Source organism: Hypomesus nipponensis, chromosome 13 (assembly GCF_054491055.1).
Source record: "Hypomesus nipponensis isolate SF chromosome 13, ASM5449105v1, whole genome shotgun sequence".
Classification (NCBI taxonomy): Eukaryota; Metazoa; Chordata; class Actinopteri; order Osmeriformes; family Osmeridae; genus Hypomesus; species Hypomesus nipponensis.
Window position 1 is genome coordinate 3260955 of NC_140373.1, and position 26922 is coordinate 3287876.

Consider the following 26922-nt stretch of genomic DNA (forward strand, 5'->3'; position numbering starts at 1 on the left):
TTAACTCGCGTGTGTTGCGCGCGGGACTCTTGAGCAAGGACTGGGTTAAATATGACGACATGGGATGCCATTTCAAGAAAAGGTTGCCTTCATTCCACTTTATTGATGGAAAATATGCTGTAGGATTTAACAGAATACAGCCTGACATTCTATCGTGTGGAATATCAGCGGAGTCAAACCCGATATCTCTAGGACCATGCTGATCCCTTCGATTGTGGCAGATATTTTCCACGTTGGGATGGGAGGGGGCCGGGGGCGCTGTCAATCATAGCGAAAGTGGCAGCGGTGGGCAGGACCCGCTGACACTTCTTACCGTCGGAGGGGATATTTAACTTGGGACTGAGCACCGCTCGCAACAGACACACTCACACACAGTGTGCCTAAGCAAAGAAAGAGCTCTGCGCCAAGTCTCAGACCTCCTAAAGTAGGAGCGACTAAGTAGGAGCTACTGTACCAGCTTTCAAAGGAGTAGATTCTCCCCCAGGGATTGCCGCACATTTTGACCGGGCAAAAGGCTCCCGAACTCGGACTGAATAGTCATGCAGTGGCGGTGGGACTTCTAGATTTTTTTTTTTCAACGAAATGTCAACTCGGTGAAGGGACAGTAGTCTGGGCTGAACTTTGACTGGCATGACACTGTTTGCATTTGCTATGCATTTTCTGCGTGTCAGCTCATAATACCTTGTGAAACTGTATGCCAAATAGAAACTTTTTATTCGCAGAGAAACCTCGAGGAATGTTATACAGAGTTCTGTGAGGAAAGGCATTTTTGGGGGGTTCTCAACGACCTATTGAACACATGATTATGTGTTCATAACTTTTGAATTTAGAATCAGTGGTGCGTCGTCTTTCAGGTTAAACAGCCTAAATATTGTGGACTTTCTCACTGATTAGAACGTTGGAATACCGCACTGGGGCAGAAAAGAACTTTTCGCAGTCCATGGATTGCGCGCTTGCGCTTGGACCTTGTCAAACCTGAGAGCGTCAGGCCACGTTGAAAGAAGCCACGTTTATAAAAGCCGTGCGTAAAAATAACATTGGCTAAGACAGCCCTCATTGCCAGCCCGTGACATTTAAAACTTGGTGAAGTACTCTTTTGTGCGCCGTTCTCTCTCGGGGCGTTCTGGATCTATTTTGTCTCAGAGGGGACCGAGGATCTTTAGAAACACTTCATTCCATGCAACTCTCGCCTCAGCCACTGTCATCCAGTCTAGACAATTTGTCGTGGCTTTGAGTCCCTGGCGTAACCATGACAACCACAAGAAACCCAAAGTGAATTTGAGGAAAGACTGAAACGGGAGAGAGAGTGAATAGAGTTTTCCCATTTTGTTTAGTGCTGTTTCTGTTTAAACGTCATTCTTTGAGTATTTTTTTGTTTGTTGTACAAAACAGAGGCATCCTTTGCGCTACAAGATTGCATCAGCAGGCAATTTGATAAGTTTAAGGATCCCTAAAAAGAAAGCGCTCCAGTCCATGTCATTCAAACCCGACGTGGTCTATTAAAAGTATCGTCTTGCTCGTGCCTCTACTTCGACTATTTATGAAGCCCCCAGGCAACTCATTTCATAGTGCACAGTAGCGGTGAAAGAACTGAATCCAATACACAAGAAGAGCCTGTGCGTAAACTAGTGAAATATGGGCTTCTCTCAAACGCTACTCATTTATGTGCTGGTGTCCATTCACCTTGGAGTTTCCCAGCATTATCTTCGCCTTCGTCCCTCGCCCAGCGATAACCTCCCCGTGCCAGACCTAAAGGAGGACCCTGACCCGGAATACGACCCGCGCGAGCAGGACTTGTCCGAGAGGACTCTGCGGAAAAAACTGGGCAGCAACTTCGACCCTAACTTCATGTCCATCATCTCGCCCGTGCTGGTAAACCTCTCCGTGCATGACACACAGATGAAGCTGCAAGGACCTATGCCCAACGATATTAAAAAGCTTGACCTCACGGAGACTCCCTATGGGAAGAGGGTAAAAGTGGGCAAGAAAGCACGCAGGAAATTCCTGCAGTGGTTATGGACGTATACGCACTGTCCGGTGGTATACAGCTGGAAGGACCTGGGCGTGAGGTTCTGGCCACGCTGGATCAAGGAGGGCAACTGTTTCAATGAGCGCTCGTGTTCCTTCCCCGAGGGGATGTTTTGCAAACCTGTCAAGTCGATCACCAAGACTTTCCTCCGGTGGTATTGTCAAGGGTTTTTAAGACAGAAATATTGTACGTGGATACCGGTGCAATACCCAATCATCTCAGAGTGCAAGTGCTCGTGCTGAGTCTCTCTCTGGGAGTGTAGGATCGGGGGAGTGGACTGGACACGCGCTTTCTATTGCACTGTAAACTCTCATCTGAGGTGGGCACCATAGCGATTCTATTTTTTTATATAGCATTTTAATTGAAATACCAACATTGTACATATTTAAGAAAAAATGCAGCTATTTTTTTGTAAATGAACAGGACCATATTTTATTTCAGCCCTGAAACGTGTTTTTAGGGGAACACGAGCACTTCAGAAAGAAGAGCTTTTATTTTTTATGAAAAATTGAAGATGGAATGCATACACTTCTCCAAGAAGTTAACTTTTTTTCAACTGAACATTGATGCTGACTGTAACTTCACTGCAATGCTGCCTAGAGTTTTTGTATGATATTAATATCAATAATAATTAAATTGAAAGTTGAGGATAAAAAGATATATATAAAGGCGTGAACTCAGCTTTTGGAATACATAGTATTGTAGAAATAAACAAATCTGTATGTTTTATTTATTATTTTAACGATTGTGAGTATAGAACATAAGGAAAGAAAATAGCAGAGTATACCAGAAATTATGGGAGATGTCTACTTGAATATTTCTAAAAAATAAAATAAAAAGTAAACATATCAGTGTAAATGTTATGGTTACACGTTTTAGCAATAAAGTCTATCTTTTCAACATGTATTAGTGTCGAGCAAGTTGCTTTACGAAGTTTTTGTCCCTGCCCAAGGGGGCGTACACTGCCCTGGAGCGGAGCAAACTTGCTAAATGCACAGCAAGTCCAGAGTGAGATGAATCGAAGGCGACGTTACTGACGCTCCACGCTGTCAGTGTGATTTTAGAAACGGGTGATTTAGTATGTTGGGTAATGTGCAACACATACCTCAAGTGCCTTCACAGAACTGGCTCTCATTGTTAGCGCCAGAGTAGGAAAGAGGCTGTTTGAATCCATCCTCCTACGCAAACCGCTCATTTATCGGATCTTAGGTGTTAACATAACGGTAAAATATGATTCAGACATTTCAAACACGGTCAGTTGATGAAATAGCGAGGCACGCGAGCCAGAAATGTCCCAGTCCATGCCGTTCCCTTAAGGCTCTGCACAAGTTCCACTGAAGCTTGTTTGTATTGAGGCAAAGCAGACCGGCGCCTATTCAAGCTCATGACAGCCTCCGAAAAAAACAAAGACCATAAAACAATGGTGAACTGTTTTTGACGTTACCAGACTATTAATTGGACAGCGGGTAAGCTGTCTGCAAGTTAAAGAGATATGGCCAATTAAAGCGCCCGAGACACACATGGAATTAAGCCCCATGAAATCAAAGCAACGGCTCATTCACTCTTAGTAGGGATTTTATGGTGTTTATATTATTCTTTAAATACAATCAACGACTTAAACAGAGCTTCCACTACCACACGTTTCGAGCTTTTTCCCAACGTCCTAAAACCAGACCCGTGTTTCCACTCGACCCATCTTGAGCGCGTTCAAGTGATTTGTGACTCTGCGGGCTGAGTTGGATTTGACACTTGCCGTCCGGTTATTGTGACAGATATACTGTAGGGATTTTGTAAGGAGAGGAGAGCGGCAGGCAGCCAGTGGAGGAGGGGGGCTGCTTTCCTTACTGTCAGCTTCTTTCTTGATGATGTCTCGGGGTTTTAGAAACTGCGCCTCTGACTCGGCGGCGCCACTGAGCCGCCCCCTCTCGACTGAGCAGAATGAAGCACTTTGGGAAACAGTAACCCTTTCAGGCTCTGCCCGGAGAGTATTTTAGAAGCGTGTGAAAGGCAATACGCCGCAGTGCTCCAGCCAGCTAGGTGCGCACCTTTAGAAACAGCCCCGTCAGGCAGTCGCATGATTCAGGCGTTGTTATTTTGTATCTCTGTGTGACATGCATATGTATTTTTCCATGCAAATTAAAGCTAGCTGATCTGCCTCTCGAAATATCCCTTACCAAGCTCGACCACAAATGCAAAATATGGGCGACGGAAAGACGAACAAATAAAAAATTGGATTGAATGTTTCGTTACTTGAATTTCTCAATCTCCCAACCGTTTGTGACACAATTCACAAAAAGTTTATATGTTATGGTGTTTAGCAAAGACCATTCGATTTCATTTTAATTCTGTGCTGTTGCAAGTAAGTGGTCCACGGTATCCTCTTAATGTTTCATTGATTAAATATCTGTGCTTTGGGTGCCACTACCTACTGTATGAGCTCACATCTCCTATACTATCGATAGCCTACCAGGACATTCTCATACCACCCAACTGTACATGGAACGTCCCCACCTCTTTAACCTGGGGGGAACCTGGGGCGTCACTGTGCAAGTCAGCTGTGATAAATACAGTCATAGGTCTCCATGACTACCATGCCTCAGTACTGGTATGTAAAGTCAGGGTGTTTATTTACACAGTACGCACGCAGATCATGGATTCTGAGCCCTCAATATGTGATGGTAGACTCCAACCGTGTTAAGGCTAGACCTATAGGTAGCGTCACAAGAACAACATGGAGATGGGCGTTCAGTGGGAACCATGTTGGTTTGGTTCCACTGTGGATTAGAGTCGTGTCTTCCAGGCGTCATTGGAAGCAAGGTTATGGCTACGTCTGAGGCCGAACATAGCAATTCACACCGGTCCTTTTGAGTGTCGTAACTCAGGAGAACGCCTGGAAGTAGTTCTCCTCGGGGCTGCGGAGGGATCCGGCCCTGAGGAGGGATCTGGCCCTGCGGAGGGATCCGGCCCTGAGGAGGGATCCGGCCCTGAGGAGGGATCCGGCCCTGCGGAGGGATCCGGCCCTGCGGAGGGATCCGGCCCTGCGGAGGGATCCGGCCCTGCGGAGGGATCTGGCCCTGAGGAGAGGGACGGATGGAGCTGACAGAAGACTGAGTGAGATGGAGTATAGTGGGGTTAGTCTTCTTATGGAGTCAGTTACCATGATGAATTACAGGACACTCGTGAGCGATGGAGTCACACACACACACACACACACGCACACACAAACAGAGACATACAAGCACGCACAGACATTTACACATGCAGGGATTCATGCGAGTATGATTCTCTGTGTGTGTGTGTGTGTGTGTGTGTGTGTGTGTGTGTGTGTGTGTGTGTGTGTGTGTGTGTGTGTGAATGCACATAATGACTGTACATCCACAGGCAAACACACACACACAGACCCACAGACAGAGCCGTGGTGGGGAGCATGGTTGCCGGAGACAGATGCAGACAGAGACAGGGGCTGCTTGTAAAAGCGTGAGTCAGCAGGACTGAGGTTATTGATGATGACAGGGTATTAAACAGGAGGAGGGGGAGGAGGGGGAGAGATGTGTCACCAGAGCTGATACCAAATGCACTGCAGTCAGTCAGAGAGGTATAAAGCCTGAACCACATCTTGAGAACCACAGTGTCTGGAACATTGTGTGTGTGTGTGTGTGTCGAGGTGTGCCCAATAGCAGGAGTTTATGTCTGATAGAAATGTGCGTAGGTATTGTATGTGAACATATGTATGTATGTATGTATGTATGTATGTATGTATGTATGTATGTATGTATGTATGTATGTATGTATGTATGTATGTATGTATGTGTGTATGTATGTATGTGTGTATGTATGTGTGTGTGCTGTGACAGTGTGTTGGTCTATGTGGAGGTATATGACAGTGTATGCAGACGTTTATGTATGTTGTGGGTGGGTGTGTGGCTTCTGACAGTGGGTGTGTGTGTGTTCGTGTGTGTGGCCGCTGACAGTGGATGTGTGTGTGGCTTCTGACAGTGTGCATGTGTGGCCGGTGGCAGTGTGTGTATGTGTGTGTGTGTGTGTGGATGTCTGGGTGTGGGTTTACAGATCTGTTACAGACTTCCGGGTGGTCTCTAGATGATGCTCAGAATCAGGTCACTTTCTCAACCACCAGAAGACGTTCATTAGAAACTCCAACCGTCTAATGATGGTATGAGCAGGATAGATGGCTGACATGCATTAAAGGAATGTACACACATTGAATGTACTTGTAAATCTAGGCCAGGGATCCAAAATAAACATGGTTTAACTCTTGGTGGTGAAGTAAAAGCCGTTGGTCTCTCCCAGTCCTTCACAGGGAGTTCTTCTTCCTCTAACTCTAAACGCCAGAAATGGTGACCCTCTCCCTGGACGCCGCTCTGGATGCAGTATCTGCAGTCCACCTCCGCTCCCCTGTCACTGCTTTCAAACGTCGTAATCAGGAGAACATGTCAAACTGTCGTCAGATCAGCGCTCGGCGACACAGTAGCAGCGTCCGCTCTGTGTCCAACGCGCGGCCCGAAGCAGCAGCATCGTTTCAGGGTTGAATCCATGTCACACACCTTCTTCATTTCCAGATTTTTGCCTTGCCCTTGAAATGGACCCCCCCCCCCCCCTTTAGACATGCCCCCCGCCCCGCCCCGCTCCCTGCCAAGCCAGCCTGTACTAGAGGTACAGTTCGAACCGGCTTCTAAACGTCCCTTGAAGCTTCTTCACACGCTGGGATCTTATATATGTGGTAACATTTTAATCAGATACTTAAGAGCCAGAATCAAATTTCCCAAGTCACGCTAGGTAACTTCTCTATTTAACTCTTGTTAGATGTAACAGATAGTGTCGGGCTATATTTAGAGGTCTAGGGGCCACATGAAGACACGCAGGCTGAAAATACACCACACGCCAACCTCTGTTTCCATGGTTACTGACTTTTTTTTCTCTCGCTCCCCCTCGCCATACTTTGAGTTTTTTGTGTTCATAAATACCCCTCTAGCGTCTAGTTTATTTTCCGCCTTCCGTGGTTCTAGAAAGATCCACATTCAGGCTTTATCAAGTTCTCACCAATCAGGATTCAAAACAGCGTTAAAGTTTATGGACCTGAAAGTAGGTTCATGTGTAGGGTTTGAATATTACCCCTCTGACAGACGGGCGATTGTGTAAGTGTTGTAGCCTTATGTCTAAAAATGAATCTAAAGACTGAAATATGCAGTTGACCACTATTGACATCCACCTCCTTATACACTCAAAAGGAACCATTGAATGCCCATCAAATGAGCCACAAATTGACCCTGTTTCAAAACTGACATGCCACCTCCAGCGAACTTTCTCAACATTTTGAACTGACGTGGTCCACAAGGTGTGTGCTTCCTTAGACTCACGCACAAGGTACACATGCACACATATATGTGTATTTGTAAGACACACATGTACAATGTCACACACATATACTCATGCACACTGTGACACAAATACACACACACTTATGTCAACCATCCTCAGCTAACACTCATCACCAGTCCACACAAACACACAAGGTGTTCCAGCATAATTGCCTCATAATGATAACGACACACACAGGTAATTCGTAAACGTCTCAAGTTGTTTACTTGACTACTCCAGTTGATCATGATTGCGCCTGGTTGATATATACACACACTTGAGTTTTCCCCAATTAGATTCTATATTTTCCTTATACATCACTGCGCGTCCTGATTGCTTGGAAGGAAAGACTCTGTCCCCGACACACCACACGCGCTCACAAACACACATTTAAATGCATGCACCCACACACACACAATGCTCTCACACACACACACACACACACTCACAAACACACATTGAAATGCACACACACACACACACACAGAGTCCTCCCTGCACCACGTCCCTCGGCTGTCTCCAGCGCCCCTCAGTAAGCCAGGATGGCATGCTGGGAATGTTTACTTTCTCCACAGTGTGTATTTACAGAGCCTAATAGTTTTCTAGGCCGAGATGGCGCCTCTCTCCCTAACATGTGTACAGCCCCCCCAACCCCATCAAACGACCAATCAAACCTCTGGCTCGAGGAGTTCTGAAACCAGGTATGTGTGCACCCCTGTGGCATGAGGGACTGGGATCATGAGGGGAAAATAATACCGGCCGAACGGTAAACAACATGCTGCAAGAAACATCTTCCCTGCATCTGATGATCTTTGAGGAAGGCCTGAATGTCTGCATGAAGTCTTTGCCGATGCATGGATTAAGTCTATTTAGCAGGTTTGCCCGTGTGTGTGTGTGTGTGTCCACTCTTACATACATCTCTAAAGGGGGCAGGGAGAAGTCCCCAAGGACTCAGAAAGCATAGTAGCGCCGGGGGAAAACACTCAGTCCATTGTTTTATTTTCTCCCGTGGACAAAGAGGGAACCAAACAGGTGAACATAACCAGCTCTATTATCCCACAGCATGAACCTGATGTTCTGACGCCTGCCTGTCTGTCCCATTCAACTGAGGTGGTCTATTCAAAGCAAGGGACGAGGGGACACACAGCCGGGAGGGGGTGTGTGTGTGTGTGCGCGCGCGCGCGTGTGTGTGTGCGAGGAGACGAGGAGAATACAAGGCTGAAAGTGTGTGTGTGTTTGTGAGTGTGTTGTTTTGGGGGCGTGAGTGTGTGTGTGTGTGTGTGTGTGTGTGCATACACAATGTGTGAATGCCCCAGCGTGTGTGGAAGGGGTAGGCTCGCTAGGTTTCAGCGAGAGTGATTGCGAGAGTGTGTGTGTGCGTGTGTGAGCACTGGAGACTGCTGGAGAATGCGTGGTGACGGGTTACCAAAAGCAGGGTGGTGGGGCGACAATAGTCCCGGGACATTCCTGACATAACCACAGCACGCCACAGAGGAGCTGACATAACCACAGCACGACACAGAGGAGCTGACATAACCACAGCACGACACAGAGGAGCTGACATAACCACAGCACGACACAGAGGAGCTGACATAACCACAGCACGCCACAGAGGAGCTGACATAACCACAGCACGACACAGAGGAGCTGACATAACCACAGCACGACACAGAGGAGCTGACATAACCACAGCAGGACACAGAGGAGCTGACATAACCACAGCACGACACAGAGGAGCTGACATAACCACAGCAGGACACAGAGGAGCTGACATAACCACACCACGACACAGAGGAGCTGACATAACCACAGCACGACACAGAGGAGCTGACATAACCACAGCACGACACAGAGGAGCTGACATAACCACAGCACGACACAGAGGAGCTGACATAACCACAGCACGACACAGAGGAGCTGACATAACCACAGCACGACACAGAGGAGCTGACATAACCACAGCACGACACAGAGGAGCTGACATAACCACAGCACGACACAGAGGAGCTGACATAACCACAGCACGACACAGAGGAGCTGACATAACCACAGCACGACACAGAGGAGCTGACATAACCACAGCACGACACAGAGGAGCTGACATAACCACAGCACGACACATAGGAGCTGACATAACCACAGCACGACACAGAGGAGCTGACATAACCACAGCACGACACAGAGGAGCTGACATAACCACAGCAGGACACAGAGGAGCTGACATAACCACACCACGACACAGAGGAGCTGACATAACCACAGCAGGACACAGAGGAGCTGACATAACTACAGCACGACACAGAGGAGCTGACATAACCACAGAACGCCACAGAGCTGACATAACCACAGCACGACACAGAGGAGCTGACATAACCACAGCACGACACAGAGGAGCTGACATAACCACAGCACGACACAGAGGAGCTGACATAACCACACCACGACACAGAGGAGCTGACATAACCACAGCACGACACAGAGGAGCTGACATAACCACACCACGACACAGAGGAGCTGACATAACCACAGCACGCCACAGAGCTGACATAACCACAGCACGACACAGAGGAGCTGACATAACCACAGCACGACACAGAGGAGCTGACATAACCACAGCACGACACAGAGGAGCTGACATAACCACAGCACGACACAGAGGAGCTGACATAACCACAGAACGCCACAGAGCTGACATAACCACAGCACGACACAGAGGAGCTGACATAACCACAGCACGACACAGAGGAGCTGACATAACCACAGCACGACACAGAGGAGCTGACATAACCACACCACGACACAGAGGAGCTGACATAACCACAGCACGACACAGAGGAGCTGACATAACTACAGCAGGACACAGAGGAGCTGACATAACCACAGCACGACACAGAGGAGCTGACATAACCACAGCACGACACAGAGGAGCTGACATAACCACAGCACGACACAGAGGAGCTGACATAACCACAGCAGGACACAGAGGAGCTGACATAACCACAGCACGACACAGAGGAGCTGACATAACCACAGCACGACACAGAGGAGCTGACATAACCACAGCACGACACAGAGGAGCTGACATAACCACACCGCGACACAGAGGAGCTGACATAACCACAGCACGACACAGAGGAGCTGACATAACCACAGCACGACACAGAGGAGCTGACATAACCACAGAACGCCACAGAGCTGACATAACCACAGCACGACACAGAGGAGCTGACATAACCACAGCACGACACAGAGGAGCTGCATGAGGTTTATTGGTGTCAACAGGCCACACAGAGGAGCAGGCGCCCCTCCACCCTCCTCCTCCGACACGAGAGGGGGGCCTGCTGTAAGACGCCTTGCACTGGGAGGGAGACTCCACACACACACACACACACACATACACATACACACACACAGTGAAGAAAGCACCAATTAGGGAGTAGACACATAGGGCCATAAGGGTGAGTTGGAGGAAGGGGGAGGTGTGTGTGTGTGTGTGTATTGTGCGTACGTGTGTGTGTGCGCGCGCGAGTCTGAATAGAGAGGATATGTTAAGGGAGACCCAGAGAGATGCTTTTCAGCTCAGAGTGCAGGTCAGGTTTGACCCTGTGGGAACTTGGCTGTGACCCTGCCTGGTATGGTGGCCCCAAGGGCTCATTTGTGGTCAGTTAATGTTACTTTAATAATGAAAGGCCATAGCAATGATAAATGTGGCTTTTAAAGCTGGAATGAATCATTAATGAATGCCAGTAGAGTGTTAAACACCCTTTTAATGGTGATTTGAAGTCCTCTTCAGAATGATAATGGAAACCATGCGAGCATAACTATTCGCCTGAACTGAGCACAGGCTTTCAGAGAAAAGTCATAACATCCATTGTGCTACGAAGTTTTACCCTTCAGCTGAAAGCAAGAACCAGTCTTTTATATTCAGAGAAAGGCTGTGTTGCTAGTTGACAGCAGTAATAACACACTCCATGCTCTTCGCTTCCTATAATGATACATTAAAGGTAAACTCTTATTCTTGGAGTGCAAGTTAAGGAGAAAGCTGATCTGGCAAATTTAAGCAATAACACTCAAGAGTTCCATGTGCAGAACCTCACAGACCTGAAAAGGGTTCCACCGAACAAAGTTTGTAGTTTTTCAGTGAGTTCTTCTGTAGTTAGGTTCCACAGGGTTCTGCAGAGCTTACGTTTATTTTTAGAGAGCACTTTGGGGAATATCAGCTGATCCACCAACAGGGCCTGAGGGCTGAGGAGGTATTCTCAAGGACTGAGAGCAGAACAGCTACAAGGCATGCAGAGTCTGGAGCAACGCTGCCCCCTGCTGTCCAGACGAACACCTACACTTGATGACGACACCTTGCACTGCAGGACGAGATGTTTAGAACAGTTCCTGAAAGCCGATCACACCTGTCACTTAGCAACACTCTCACGGGGCATATAGGATGTACAGCTGTCGATCAGGGTGTTTTCTAAACACATTCACAGCTTGCCGTGTCTTTGTTTGCCATCGTCTCCCATGTGCATCTTTTCTATGTCAGACATGTCGCTACGCGGACATGTTGCCGTGAGATCACGTTGCGTGGACTGCGTGGGAAAGGCTGCAGTCAGAAGGTCAGTCGTGTTTTGAGCTCCTATCAGCTCCACACAGCGTGAACACTCCTGGGAGTCCGTCAAGTACTTTCCTCTTCTTAGTGAGTCCCACCAGGATCCTCCATACATTCCAGGCCCCTTCCACACCTTCAGATCCCAGCTCCGATGAGCCTCTTGTGGGGACGAGGCCTCCAGGATCCTGACAAGGCTGTTCAGGCCATGATCAGGCCTGATGGGTGTCCCTGCGTGTGCGGGGTCTCCAGGGGGGCCTGAGCCCCCGCTCTTCAAAGCCTCGTGTGTTTAGACTGCAGCTAGGCACCATGACACACGGGCTGAAAAGGATTGTATCCAAGCTAACCAGAAACAAACATACAACGCATGAATTCCATCACCCCACCCCATCCTCCCCCCCCCCCCCCCCCCCCTACTCCCACCCCCTTGCCACTCCTCAGTCTCACCGCGCCCCAAAGCATTCTGGGCCGGTTCGCCTGCTATTTGGGTGGCATTCTTCTTGCCGTACATCAGACTAACGAATCACACGATTGTGCCAAAATTCGGAGCTCATGAATATCAAAGGCCAATGAGAACCAGAACGTGAGCGTTCGTTAAGAGTTCTCGCAACTCTCCTTCTGCCTTCAGAACTCACATTGAGTTCAAATGGGAGCTCCCCAAGCACTTCCAGATGGCAACACTTTAGAATAATGACGCTGGATTCCTCACAAATGAAGGGGTGAAATACCACCAGGGAGGTACCTGAGCATGCTGGTGCCCCCTGTTCTCACACACACACCCCCCCCCCACACACACACACACACACACACACACACACAAACACACACACATTGCAGCCATGGCGGTGGTCAGACACTAGCTGTTAATGTTCATCTAATTAACTAATTAACTTTCATGTCCCGAACCATCTTCTTCAGGACCTGGGTCTGGGTAGAGCAGACGTCATGGCGTAGCTGGCGCTAATCAGGTTATAGAATTCCCATACAGCAGAAGAATTGATAGATGGGCTTGTGTGGGAATCTAATTGTTCTTTCCTCAGTCTATGTTGACTAAGAGAACCTTTGTGTGTGTGTGTGTGTGTGTGGTGCGCCTGTTAGTTTGCGTTAGTGTATTTGTGTGTGTGTGTGTGTGTGTGTGTGTATGTGTGTGTGTAAATGTGTCATCTTATCACCACTAATATCTTTTCCATTCTCACTTACCAGCATCCCTTTGAACTCAGCCCCTCGTTTGCCCGTGAGCGAGTGAGTGTGTGAGAGGATGTGTACAATAACGCCAACATGCTGTCTTAACTTAAGATGAGTCAGCCGAAGGAAAGTAAACAGGACTCGTTCCAGAGAGGCTTGGGTATAAACAGTGGATGTGTTGAGAGGAACTGTGAGCCAGTTTATTTTACAATGGAGCTCAGTGACGTTTGAAGTGCCAGAGAAGGGTCTCTCCCCTCTGTGCGCGAGACGTGTTATGTTTGCCAAGAGGGTCTAATTATCACTCTGTTGAAGTTTACTGGTCTTCTCTGCTTCACCCTCCTTTCCCCTTTGATGGCAGATGTAAAAGGCATATGAATCTATAGATATACAGTAGGATTTTCACTTATAGAGTGTGGCAACTAGTTCATGTGAAGTGTTTTTCTTGTTTTTGTTTTACTTTAGATAACTTTTTAAAGCTATTCGACCCCATCTATGTTTATTAAATTGAAATATCTGCCAATTGCCACTTCAAGACTGTCTGTGTTGAATTTAAGTGAGAGAAAGGGAAGAAAGCCATTCATTTTAGGCTTCACATAATTACACCGAACTGAAGTTACAAAGAGGGGGTCATGAGAAGCGTTTCCACATTTCTTCATCCTACACGCCGCAGGGCAAACCCGTCCCACGGCCTCCACCGATCCGAACTCCAACATTGGGAACGGACTGTGAAGGGATAAACTGTGGATCCGGTGATGCGTCTGCTCTCGCTGCCAAACAAACAAGAGCAACACTATTAAAATGGGATCACTCTTCCTGTTGCTGATGAATGGGGTTTATAATCCGACCTAATTATTGCCAGATAGTAGCAGGCTCCTTGGTTCCTGCGGAATTGATATGTTTCTTTGATGGGTGTTAGTCACACTAAACTGCAATGCTCAGTCAACTTGAATTCAGAAACATTTGCTCCATATGTAGGCAACTCATGTTTGCTCAAATGTAAGCTCAGTAGTCAAGAACAATAGGTCAAATATAATGAGGTTCGGTACTAAAGCCTACAATAGAAAAAGAGAGACTCCGTCACCGTATCGTTGCCTACTCGGAAATAACCATATCGATTTTGTATAATGCAAGGACGGAATATGGTCAGAAGATGGCGCCCGTTGCCTATTTAAAATGTAACGTTGGGAATTTCCCATCTGAGGAAGGTAGGCTAAGCATTGCCTCTTGCGCTGCCTTGCAGTGATGCCAAAATGAAGCGAGGCAAAAGCAGCCGGAGGCTGACATTTTCTTAAAGGTGTCCGCCGCAGGGAACCCGACGCTGAGAGAACAGGGCTTTGGAAAAATCCCTGGAGCTTGTTTTGGAGACAAATTCAGTAATCCAAGTGCCGCAACACAAAGGAGGACATAGCGCTCTCCGCTTGAATTCCCTGTGACAGCAAGTGAGTGAGTGCGCTGCCCGTTCTTACTTTTACTGTCTTTCATCCTTTCTTTAATGCAGCCTAATCTGTCCCCACTTGTAATGAGAGTGATAATCTAGCTAGATTAGTGGCTACCCGGTGTGGGTCCATTATCCAGATAGTATAAACGCTCTAGGTTTTGTGTACTGAGATAAAGGTTAGACACAGTACTTGTTTCAATGCAATAGGCCTAGGCTATAGTATTTAATCAAAATACAATGTATTATTTTAAAAAGTACCACTTTTGACAGGTGACCAGACAGAAATGGATCACATAGGCCTATTACTAGCCTACATCAAAATACTGAAATATATGTAATCCAGGCTATATTAAATTTAATAACTTGAATACCTATTCTACTAGGCTATCACATAGATCTTTCATCCAATGACGTCCTTATTTTAAAGGCATAGGCTACTTTAGCCTGCTTACGAAGTGGAAAGGTTGCACTTTAAGGAAATCTAAGTTAAGGTAAAATGTATAAGGGAAGTGACCTCTTCGTGATCCTAAACTCATGTTCATTCTAGGTGTTCAAATACATATGAGGCAGCTCGGGAAAGAGACGTATGACTGACATGTTTTAATTTAGTTGGCATGTCCTTAACGGTAATTGGGTGTGTGATAAGGAAAGACGGTTGAGAAACGAGATTTAAAGATAAGGAGAGGAAGTAGGATGACGGGGGAAAAATAGTAATATAGAAGAATGGAAAGCGATGGACATGAATAGGCGCGAAAAGATTCAACCAAATTGTTACAATAGACAACAGAAATTGTCTACTTATGTACCAAAGATGTCTATAGGCCTATGTAATACGGTTTAGCTGTAAATCAATGAATACCACCATTTTAACATGGTTAATGTTAAATATAGAGGGAAGGAAAACGTATTAGATGGGGAAGAAGCAAGGCTGCAGAAGTTATTTGTTTTTGTATTCCGAAGGGACAAGACATGCCAATTTATCATATTTTTGTCATGTCTGATCAGAGGAATTCCTCACGACCCTACGTAGGTCAATAGGGCCTAATGGTTATTTTTCAAACTCTCTCCTAACTTGGCCTGACACTGTTAGCTTGTGTATGAATGCCGCTAAGAGTTGAGAAACTGTGCAGACCTAAGTGGACAAGGAATCCATATATTAGAGAGTGACAGGTGTCCTCTGGTCTAGGCTTCATGCATTCCATTCTATGATTTAACCCCAGTGCGCGCACAACACGCACGCACACAGTGTGTGTTCTTAAGGGTTCTAGGGGAGTATGAATTATTTCCCTGAATATGTAGATAGTTTTTTTTTCCCTCCAATAAATAAGGAACAAATGAATCAGTTGTTGTGGAGCTGTTACCCCCAGTGGAAGGTACAGTAAATACAATAGGAATGTTGATCAGCTTAATATGGAGGCAGGAGGCGCTAAGGATTTGAACAAACCGCACGGGTGCCGATGGCTACACCTGCAAAAACACTTCTAAATATGCGTCCACTATAAATAAAGGTTTGAGAGGGTAGCCAACCCAACATGACAGGCAAGTTGAGGGTAGTAAAATTAATGCAGAAATATTAGTCGTTAACCAACCGTATTCTCTTTTACGCACACAATTTATGGAGACAACAAAAATAGACCATTAACAAACAAATGACAGCAAATGGATGGAGTAAGGGTTTTGTAATTCATTGATATGTTTTAAAGATTAGTGAGTTAATCGGGTTAACTCAATAAACGGGATGAAAACGAATTTATATGGAATTGAAAAGGCACCGTCTTTAATATACTGTATAATAGTATTACAATACTGTGATCTTGAAGTAAACAGTTGCTTGAAGGCATCAAGCAAACCTAGAACTACAATCCTTTTTGTCTGTCAAAATATGCTCTCGTCTTATTCGGTTGTTTTGTGCTTTGGCGTCGGCTAATATGTCCAAGATGAGGTTGGGCTATTATAATTAATACATTATAACAATCGCATCTGCCTCTAGTTTCTCCTAGCCCTCGAGCCCCTTCAACTCGGTTTCAACAAGTTCAATGTTGTGTGTTCTCATTACGACCGCCATATGGCTGCCCGTGAAAACACCAACCATCAGGCATTCATTTAAATACGCTCACACAGTAACAGTCACTAAAGCAACTGAGGTATTAGTTGTAAAATGAGAAACGTAGTTTTTCCATTGTTTAGATTTCCGTTTGGCATCACCAGTAATAGATAAGCAAACTGTTTGTTTTGCTTCGCATGTCATTTGCTCGACACAATCAAGGAATAATGATTGACTAAAACAAATTGGTTGTTAAAAATCTCTCTCTCACTCTCTCTACCGCTCTGTCTGTGGTCGCAACTGTGGTCCAAGACACTCTTGTGTGAAGGTTGAGAAAATCTGGAATTGATTTTAATGGGGAGTAGCCTTTCCTGCGCTCGCTCTTCAACCAATGGATGTATTGGACAATTTTCACTTGGTCTGAACGGCGCGAGAGAGTGCAGCGTCTCACCTCGGTGCTTTGTCCCCTCGCGCTGTCGCTTTTTTGAGTAGCCTATTTTTCTCTCTAGATAGGACAGGCTTTAAATGTTTCGAACGCGTAACCGTCTTTACTGAAGGGACGTGTCCGTTGTATTTTGGAAACTGTTTACCTTTTGACAGATGCATACATTTCTTACTTTGGATTTCGCTCATTGGACTTCTTGTTTATAAAGAGTTGCATTCGCGAATAGAAGGTATTTGGGTAAGTTCTCAAAGGCCTGACATGCGCCATTTAAAGTCTACTGTCTGTAACGATGTGTACTGTCACTTCCACGTGCGTTTGTCTGTTATCTCTCCTCCCTTCCTGAATTAGCTACAATTTGTGTTTTTTTTTTGGTAATTACATTTAAGATACACTGTATTCAAGGCTGTCTTTGGGAACTACGGATATGATCAATTGAGTCGAAATTGCGTCCATTACGCACAGATTAGCCGGTCTATTATTAAGAAGGGTAACGTGGAAAGAAAATGACTATATCCACGTAACCATTTGTTCACATCAAGATAATTACTACCATTACCCATATAATGATGTGCTCCAGTACTTTAGCCAGAGTCTGCATTGTCCCAGCTCCTTCACTGAAACGCCAGGGCGCAATGAAACGGAGACGGGCACAGCGGATAGGTGGGCGATCAAAGCGCGCATGGTGCGAGATCTAGCGCGGTGTGAACTCTTCTCAGTTTACAACTGCCCCGTGGGTCGGAAGAAAAGAGCGAGAAATCAGGCTAAGTGGTGGATTTAATATAGGTTACTAGAGGAAGGCTATAGCCTGTATGTGTTTTAATAGCACCGCCATCTAGGCCAAGTGCCGATGCCAAACTAAGCAACACACTTCTTGGTTCCCGTATTCAACGGCGGGGTAGATGCCAAGTCTCCCAATGCGTTTGTCAATTTTAATATTTTCCCTTGACTTTGATTCTATGAAAAAATCTTGTATAAGAGAGATTAGGATATGCTATGTTTGTCTCCTTTCATACTTATGTATCCTAATTCTGGTCAAGACGACCATAAGTGTTCACAGACGCAGAGTGTGAGATCTTGCTTTCGTTTAACAACAATTAAGCCACTGATTAGTTTAATTTGACAGTGTATAGGCCAACGTGTGAAATGAGACGGTTCGTCTGACAGCTCCACCCTAAGCTCATCACCTAGCCCAGACTCGAGCAGCAACAACCCGACACGCTAAAACGAAGTTTCACCGCACATAGATTCCTTATCTGAAACACTTCAGCTGATTTAAAACATGCGAGTATTACAGATGAAAGAGCTTTAGCTACTTCACCCACTTATCTTTATTCTTTTGGCAAATTGTTGGAAACCCTCCACGAAGAGGTTGTAACTTGGGAAGGGGGGAGGGTATAGGTATCGAAATGTTTTTATTATTGTAATTCTAGGCTACAATTCCAGCTGCGGTGTGACAATATTTGCCAATAGATTTCCGATGGCTTGTGAAGGGCTTTGTAAAATTCCTAAATACGTCAGGCTTTATTCCTTGTTTTAGTGAATGACTATGATTGATTTAATCAATGATGCTGCATCAGGTAGAGGTGAGCCACATGGCGGGGAGGCCGATGCAGAGGAACTTCCAGCTGCTTTTATAAACTCCTTGCCCGTGAGTGTGTGTGTGTGTACACATGTGCGCATATTCCTATGATTGTGTATATGCGTGTGGGCACATGTGAGGGAGGGAGTGTGCATGTGTGTTGCCGTAACGTAAGCAGATCGTTTTCTCTGCTTTGAACGGAACGGCAGGATTCCTCTGGACTCTTGGCTCCGTTCACCTGAAGGAGTAAAGTCAACACATCCAATATATTTTTCTTCTCTGGTTTGAACAGCTTGACAAGAGGAGAGGAATGCTGCCTCTTTTTTCCCCCCTCTTGTTTTTTCGGTTTTCAGTGGACTCTAGCAGCTGTCGTTAGCGGAGATAAACATTTGTCATTCTTAACAAATGACATGGGCTGATTGGGGTCTTTTGACCTCTCAGTGTTGAGGCTTATTGGGGGAGCAGTTAGCCAGTCCTAGTCAGCATTTGCCATTTGTTTCAAATGAATTCAGACAACTGTCAAATAATTACTGACTACACTTCCCAGAATTCCTAGGTGTTCCTCACTGTCTACTTAAGTGGGTGACTTGGAACCACTGAATGATCATTTACAGGCTTATGTTTCTCTTGACATGTTTAATGGTGTTTGAATGGGTCTTCTTTCTCACTTTCTCCAACTGACACACACACACACACAGTCACTCACGGACGCACACTGGCACGCGCACACACACACACACACACACAGTCACTCACTGGCACACACACACACACACAGTCAGTCACGGACGCACACAGACGCACACTGGCACACACACACACACACACAAACAAAGTCAGTCACGGACGCACACTGGCACGCACACACACACACACATATACACACACACAGACGCACACTGGCACACACACACACACAGTCACTCACAGACGCACACTGGCACACACACACACACACAGTCACTCACAGACGCACACTGGCGCACACACACACACACACACACACACACACAGTCACTCACAGACGCACACTGGCACACACACACACACACAGTCACTCACAGACGCACACTGGCGCACACACACACACACAGTCACTCACAGACGCACACTGGCGCACACACACACACACACAGTCACTCACAGACGCACACTGGCGCACACACACACACACACAGTCACTCACAGACGCACACTGGCGCACACACACACACACACAGTCACTCACAGACGCACTCACAACATTTCTACACTGATGTGATGGAGTGGTGTGATGAGCCAACACTCTCCTCTGTGAACTCACAAAACAGACAGAGGGAGAATCCGTGCATACTGATTGGACGCCTGGGTTTAGGTCAGGTTGTCACATGACCCCTCAGGCGACTCTCTCTCTCTCTCTTGTGGCTGATCTGGGGCTTCACATAAGCTCCCTGTACCCTGCCAAGGCTCCACACATTCCCTCCAGATGCAGGGCAATGTGTGTGAGGTCTCTCTCTCACAACACACACACACACACACACACACACACACACACACTCACTCGCTCTTCTTCAGAGGCTTTCTTATCAACCAAAGTTACAAAGTGGTCTTTGAACCACGTGTGTGTTCAGGTGTCTCAGCTGAATCGCTTTACGACTCCGTCCCCCTGTGGCTGGTTGTTTATTGGCTGCTGGTGGACAGGGCCTGTCTGTCTGCCTGCCTGCCTGTCTGTCTGTCTGCGTGGGCCTCCCAGAGACAGCTCCGCCATGTGGACCAGCCTCCAGCCTCGCTGCCTGCTGGAGCTGTCACTGCCTGGACATCTGCTTTGCTGTCACTGCCTGGACATCTGCCTTGCTGTCACTTCCGCTCTTGTGGAATTCGCTTTCGGGCTTTATTGTTTTTTTGTTTTGTTTTGTTTTTTGTCTAAGCCGCCGCCGCTAACTTTGTGAAAGCCTGACCGTTGTCCCAACAATATCTGCCCACTGCCAATAAACCTACAGTTGAAGCGAGAAGTTTTCCTTGTGATCCTCCTTCCCTTCTTTAACGAGTCCCCAGAGATCACCCACATGGCTCTCCCGGACAGCCAGTCAGCATGGAGCCACAGAGGGCAGTGGAGGGGGGACAGCTTAATAGAAGGTGACAGAACAACAAGAAAGATATTTACTATCCTTGGTGGGGGCTAGCTTGCTACTGTAAAATGGATGATACAGGGAGAGCTGAGATCCTTTACCCCAGTGGGTGAAGAGGCAAACACAATCTGCCTCTTTTTCTCACTCTCTCAATGCCTATTAGTGTCTCTGTCTGTTCTCTCACTGCCTATTAGTCTCTTTATCTGTTGTGCCTCTCTCCCACTCTATCTCTCACTCCCTCCACCTCTCTCGGACCATAACTCACCAAGTGCAGTGTACCATTACCAAGCAGCGCTCCAGTCTGGAAAATGGACATCAGCCAGTCCTGTGAGGGAAGGGAGGGTGAGTGATAGAATGAGAGAAAGAGGGGGAAAAGAGAGGGACAAGGCAAAGGGTGGTGTCTGATGATTCACTAGACCTGGCACCCCTAATACTGGATGTGTCTCCACGTGTGTGAGTGCATGTTCTGGTCTGTTTTTGTAAACGAGCAAGTGTGAGGGAAAGCGCATGTGCTTCTCCTGTTTGTGTGGGTGTGGTGAGCTTATGCACTTGAGTATTTTGAACACTTAATAAAATAATTTGCGGTTTCTCCCCCTGAGATCAAAGTGGGCCGTTCTGACTGTGGGGGGGAAGTAGTCTTCTTGTGCAATGGAAAAAAAAACCCTCTGCTTTCCTGTCAGAAGGGCTTTTTGGGAAAACCACCACTCTGCCTACCACAGCCAGCCTTCAAAAGGCTTTGAAGAAGTGTACACCTCTAACCCCTTCCCCTCTCCTGCCCCCTCTGCTGCCCCCCTCTTCTCTCCTGCCCCCTCTCCTCTCCCCTCTCCTCTCCTGCCCCCCTCTGCTTCCCCCCTCTCCTGCCCCCCTCTCCTGCCCCCCTCTGCTGCCGCCTCTCCTCCCTCCTCTCCACCCCCCTCTCCTCCCCCCTCTCCTCATGCAACAGCCACTTCCTCCCAGCCCAGAGCACCCCAGCAGGCCTGGCTCCCCCGACCTCGCGGTCCTCAACTGTGGTCTCACTCATCTTCTCTCCCCTCCCTCGTGGGAGGTCCAGACGCTCGCACATTCCCACGTCTTCATAAAACCCCATAAACTACACACGCAGAAACACGCCTACCGTACTCACACGCTCAGGTCCCGTCGGTCAGAGGGTCCACAGGTGCAGCAGGGGATGGTGGGTTGTCATGGCAGCATCAGGGGAGCGAGGCTGCCAGCTCTGCGTTCCTGCTGGGCCGTGCTCAGCACCCGTCCTGATCTCAGAGGACGTCTCCAGAAGGTCTGCTTTGGCCCTCCTGGCTGTGGGTGTCATCCTCCACCCATCTTGAGAGCACATGTGTGGCGGAAATATTTGTTTTCTATCAAAGCGGATCGCAGCTTGACGCACAGGAAGCTGTAAATGTTCTCCGCCAAAGCCCGTAAGGGCGGTTCCGAGGAACGGGCTTGGTTCTTCTCATTAGGTTCCAATGACGCACGCGCAGAAACTTTTTCATTTGAAAGGTATGCGGGTCGCAGAACTATAGTCCGACATACTTTCATTCTAAACCTCTCATGGTGAATGAAAGATATCTCAGATTTTGACCCATCGAAGAAGGGTCAAATCTCCATCCAAGGAAAAGGGACTAAAGCTAAATCGGAAACGTACATTCACTGAGATTCTTCCTCTGTGCTTGTCTTCTGTGCCCCACATGCATGTTTCCCCCTCCTGGTTTTCTCTGCATGGAGCGTGCTTCAGAGAGTGACAGAAGGCTCCGGCCTGGCTGGTGGGCAGGGTGTGTGCCGGGTAAGTCAGTCATGGAGGAGGTCAGGCCTCTGGGATCTCTCCATGGTACTGAACCAGCCACACTGTGGTTGGATGGAAACTCCACACCACAAAATGGCCTCTCCTGGGCTCAGCTACACCTCAGTCAACCAGAAAACCATCCACCCGTTTGAGACCCAATATGAATTGGATCCAAAATGGCGACCAGGATGCTTTGTAATGCCTGATAGTTCTCCAGGGATCTCGACACACTACGTGTGTGCTACCTAGGGATCCAACTGATGACATCCGAGGATTAGGCGAGATATTGTTGATCGTGAACTTACTTCATGCTGGAGGTTTCTATGCAGCCCCTGCACCTATCCACCCGCCCATCTGCCTGTCCTGTCAGTCTTCATCAACCCACGTAACCTAACCGTGACCCTGCCTTGTGACGTTGTGGCTGTTTCACAAAGCAAAAGCATTGCTCAGCCTCAATTCACCAAGCCTTCTCTCCTTCCAAACCTCCTGCCTGCAGACCAAACACTGGGAACTTCCAAAAACACCTCATTACTAGAAAATACCCCAAGAACGTGTTCCGTCAGCAGCCTGGCGAGCCTTTGAAGTTGGGTGTGTCTACACAGACCAGAGAACTCTGGCTTAGGCCAGCTTCCTGTGTCTATGAGAACCGCTATGACCCGCGGTTCTACCCGGTTTGGTTCTCGTCTCTGCTCGGTTCTGGATTAGGTTCTGTTGTTTTAATAACCGCCGGGCTCAAGGCTTTAGCTGAGCGATCAGGGCTGCAGCAGTTACATTCCTCCACGGGGCGTTCTCTCCCCGTCTCTCTCCCTGTCTCTCTCCCTGTCTCTCTCCCTGTCTCTCTCCCTGTCTCTCTCTCTCTCTCTCTCTCTCTCTCTCTGTCTTTCTCCCCCCGTCTCTCTGTCCTTAAGGTTGTTCCTGTTCCTTTCTGTCTCTCTCTTCATCTCCATCAGAAGGACAATAAGGAGAGGAAGATGTCCATCCCCTTAGCGCCCCCTTAGCCCCCACACACACCCCCACCTCTCCCCTCACTCCAGGCCCTCATTGACACTGGCCTGGACCTTGGCTCGAAGTTGAAGTGCAGATCTGGAATCAGATCCCAGCATCAATATGATGTAATTGAATAGCTACAGCTGTTCCCAAACCAGCCCTTCTTACTCTGAGACGCTAGAGGTGTGTTGTGATAATGGTGGTGCCAGTCTACAGTTGAGACTGTGGTCAGTTGAGCTTGTAACCTAGGCACTTAGTGATACAGGCACTAAATACTAGTAGATGTGCTTGAAGCTCATGGGATTTGTCTTGTAGAGGTTTCAGTTTTTGAACAAATATATTTTTCTTCCAATTCTCTGTCTTTTCCCCACTCATACACACACAGGAACACACAAACACACAGTGAAATAGCTGCTTTGAGACATAACTCAAAGCAGCCTTGAACAGGCTTTATGAATTTGTCAGTGATCCCCTTGCTAATGACACCCTCAGCTGTGAGAGTTGACCCTTTCCTGCCCTCATCCCTCCCCCTCCCCCTCCCCCTCCCCCTCCCCCTCCCCTCATCTCCCCTCCCCTCCCCTCATCCCTCCGCTATAATGAACACCAGAGGGGTGCTCCGAGACCCCATCCCACCCTCACCCCAACAAAGCCATCGTCATGACGCTTTTACTTGAGGACTGTCGGTCATGTCGATTGATCCTGTTTATTTATCCATCATGTGAGTGTGTGCATGTATGTGTGTGTGTGCGTATGTATGAATGTACGACTGTGTGTGTATGTGAGTGTGTGTGTTTCTACAGTAGGGCAGTGTTCGGGGGGGACCAGGGTGATATTTATGAGTCCACTCTCACTTTCCCTACAGGGCTCCGATTCACTCGTGTAATTAGGAGAGAATTCACCCTCTTGTTAACCGATTCAAAAGTCTTTCACGCTTTCAGTCCCAGTGGCTAATCACCCCCCCCGGGGATAACTATACAGCTGACCCCGGGGGCCAGAGGGAGCCAGGGCCCTGCCCCCCGATGGGGGTCATCTGACGGAGGTAGCCCCAGGGAGCTGCGCTCAGATCCTGGGTGTTGGGGGGGGGGGGGCCGACTCCCCAGCCCTCTGCCCCAGCATTGGAGCCTCCGACTGGGGTCCGAGCTAGCTCGGCTGTCCCCTTGGTCGTCCCCCTCCCCTGGGTGCCCACGCCCAAGCGAAATAAAGCCTCTCAGCACCTCCTGTTTTCCTAATCTGTGGACTCTGACAGAGGAGCCGACGCTTGAAAGAGACACAACTCAACATGGGATGATCTCCTGTTGACAGGGAGAAGCTGAAAAAACGATCCCCGGAATGTCTTGGTCAGGACCACCCTTCTTTGCTGCCCCCCCCCCCCCCCCCCCCCCCCCCCCCCGTCTCTCTCTCTCTCCCTGTCTTTCTTGCTCACTACCTCTTCTTCTTGTCGCAATAGCTGTCATTTTGTCTGTCTTCCGCTCTCTCCATCTTACGGTTCATCAATAATCTCTCAAATGCCTTTTCTTTCTCTCCCCCTCTCCCCCTCCCTCTCCCCCTCCCTCTCCCCCTCCCTCCCTCCCTCCCTCTCTCCCTCTCTCCCTCTCTCTCTCTCACCCCTCCTGCCCGTCTCCTCACTCTATTTCCCACCTTCGCTAATTAGCCCGTCAATCGTTCATAGCCCCCTCTGGATCAGTTCCAATCACATTAATAGCTTACACCCTTCAGGCACTGCAGATCCTTCCATGCAAGTTGCTTACCACGTGTGGCTCGTAATTTCTTCCCATATACCATGCCCCATATCCATACATCAACTCAGAAACTGCTCTAGTCTCGCCAACAAGGGTTTGCTGCTAGTGGACCATGTTGTCAGCAGAAGAACATTCCCCTGGTCATTAAATCACGCAGGAATGCTAAAGAGAAAGAATTGATTAATTTAAGTACAATGCTGTAAGTATTGGTTGCTGCAGTTCTAATGACTAAAACAACTATGGCTGCATTTATAATTACAGGGCCAGTGGTTTGGCTCATTAGGACTTTTAAAAATGTGTTGTAGTATTTAGTTTCAACTCTTGACCCAAACGATTGTTATCTTTAAGTTTGGATGTCAACCAGGCCTTGGCCCCCTCTCTTCAGTAGCCCAGTGCTCAGTGCTAGCTAGCTAGCTAGCTAGCTTAGCATTTCAGTGTGGTAATCTTCACAGACAGCCAGACATTCACACAGCTGTTGCTACTTCAACCACAGTTAATGAGAGACAGTGTCTGCCTCCGTTGAGGGGAACTTGCGGCTTGTTAAAAACGCTGTCTGTGATGCTGAGGGCAAAAGACATCTCTGTGTGAAACTCTAAACGTGCAGAGGAGAACAGAGGTCAGGGAGCTACATTTCTCAGCTGACAACTTGGCAGAGAATGATGTGGAACTGGCTCATATTTATCTTTAAATGTGCAGTGTCAGTCCCTTAAGTTTCCACACAGCGCAGAGCCAAACTGGTTGTATGATTAGCTTAGCATGTCGCTAGCTTCTGCCATTATCGGTATCTTGCTTCTGCTAAGTTGCCGTGTGCCGTGTGGGGGGGGGGGGGGGGGAGGGAGGGGGGGGGGGGGGAGGGAGGGGGTGGGGGGGATAGTAGTGGTAGAATAAAAACAGCGTGTCACTGTTCTGTCTCTGCCAGCACACTTGACAGCTCCAGACAAATCTCCCTGCAGTCCAAGCTGCACGGACCGCACCATATTTAGTCATTCAGCGCCCGCCACAGACCGCTGCCTTCGTCCTCCACCTTAGTTTTTCTCCCACGTCTTCCCTCCCTCCCCAGCTCCCCCCTCCTTCCATCTCTGTCACTTTGCCGCTCTCCCCGGCTCTGGTTCGCTCCATCTCTGTCCTCTCTCGCTCTCCCTTTTGCTTCATCACTGTCATCCCCCTCTCTTTTTCAATCTCCATCTGGCGTGCCAGCATCCCTCCCTTCTCTACCTTTTATTTTGGGGACTTGACTCCTGTCCAATGTTTTATTTCTCCTCCATCTCTCTTAGCTTCCACAAAACTCCCCTCTTACTTCCCCTGACCTCGACCTGCTTTTCCATTCCTTCTATTTGCTGCACGTCTTTACTCCTCCCCCCATCGTCTCCTGCATTATTTTCCATCCTTGTCACCCCCCCCCCCCTTCCCTTCTAAGTGGCACAGTGCTTACATAGACTGGGTCTGGATGCTAATTAGTTGCTAATTCCACCAGCAGGCTCCTCCTTCTGTGGGCATCTGGACCTACTGCAGCAGAGCCAAGCTTTGATGGAGTGCCCGCACTGATGAACTCCTTCAATTACTCCCTTCCTCTCTTTCTCACTCCCTTACTCCCACACTCATTCCTACTCCCCCT

At 47.9% G+C, this 26922-nt stretch overlaps 2 protein-coding genes and 1 long non-coding RNA gene across 4 annotated transcripts in view; 2 read left to right on the forward strand and 1 right to left on the reverse strand.

Moving 5' to 3' along the window:
• The first annotated feature begins 369 nt into the window (after positions 1–369).
• On the forward strand, positions 370–2907 carry nog2 (noggin 2). The gene has a single exon (XM_084670166.1). It carries the CDS (start codon positions 1636–1638, stop codon positions 2269–2271), a length of 636 nt encoding a protein of 211 aa, XP_084526292.1. The 5' UTR covers positions 370–1635; the 3' UTR covers positions 2272–2907.
• A 10268-nt stretch (positions 2908–13175) lies between these two features.
• ntn2 (netrin 2) overlaps positions 13176–26922 on the forward strand; it is a 49642-nt gene continuing 35895 nt past the window's right edge. Inside the window, exon 1 of one of the 2 annotated variants that reach the window (XM_084670569.1) lies at positions 13176–14629. The gene's annotated coding sequence lies outside the window, so the exon portion shown is untranslated. Of the gene's footprint in view, positions 14630–16728; positions 17355–26922 lie in introns of those variants that run through there. The other variant, XM_084670568.1, reaches the window with a different exon arrangement.
• LOC146259495 (uncharacterized) lies at positions 19568–23553 on the reverse strand. Its single transcript, XR_014729566.1, has 3 exons — positions 21928–23553; positions 21070–21129; positions 19568–20800 (listed from the first exon to the last, which is right to left on the reverse strand). It is a non-coding gene; the product is annotated as an uncharacterized LOC146259495 (long non-coding RNA).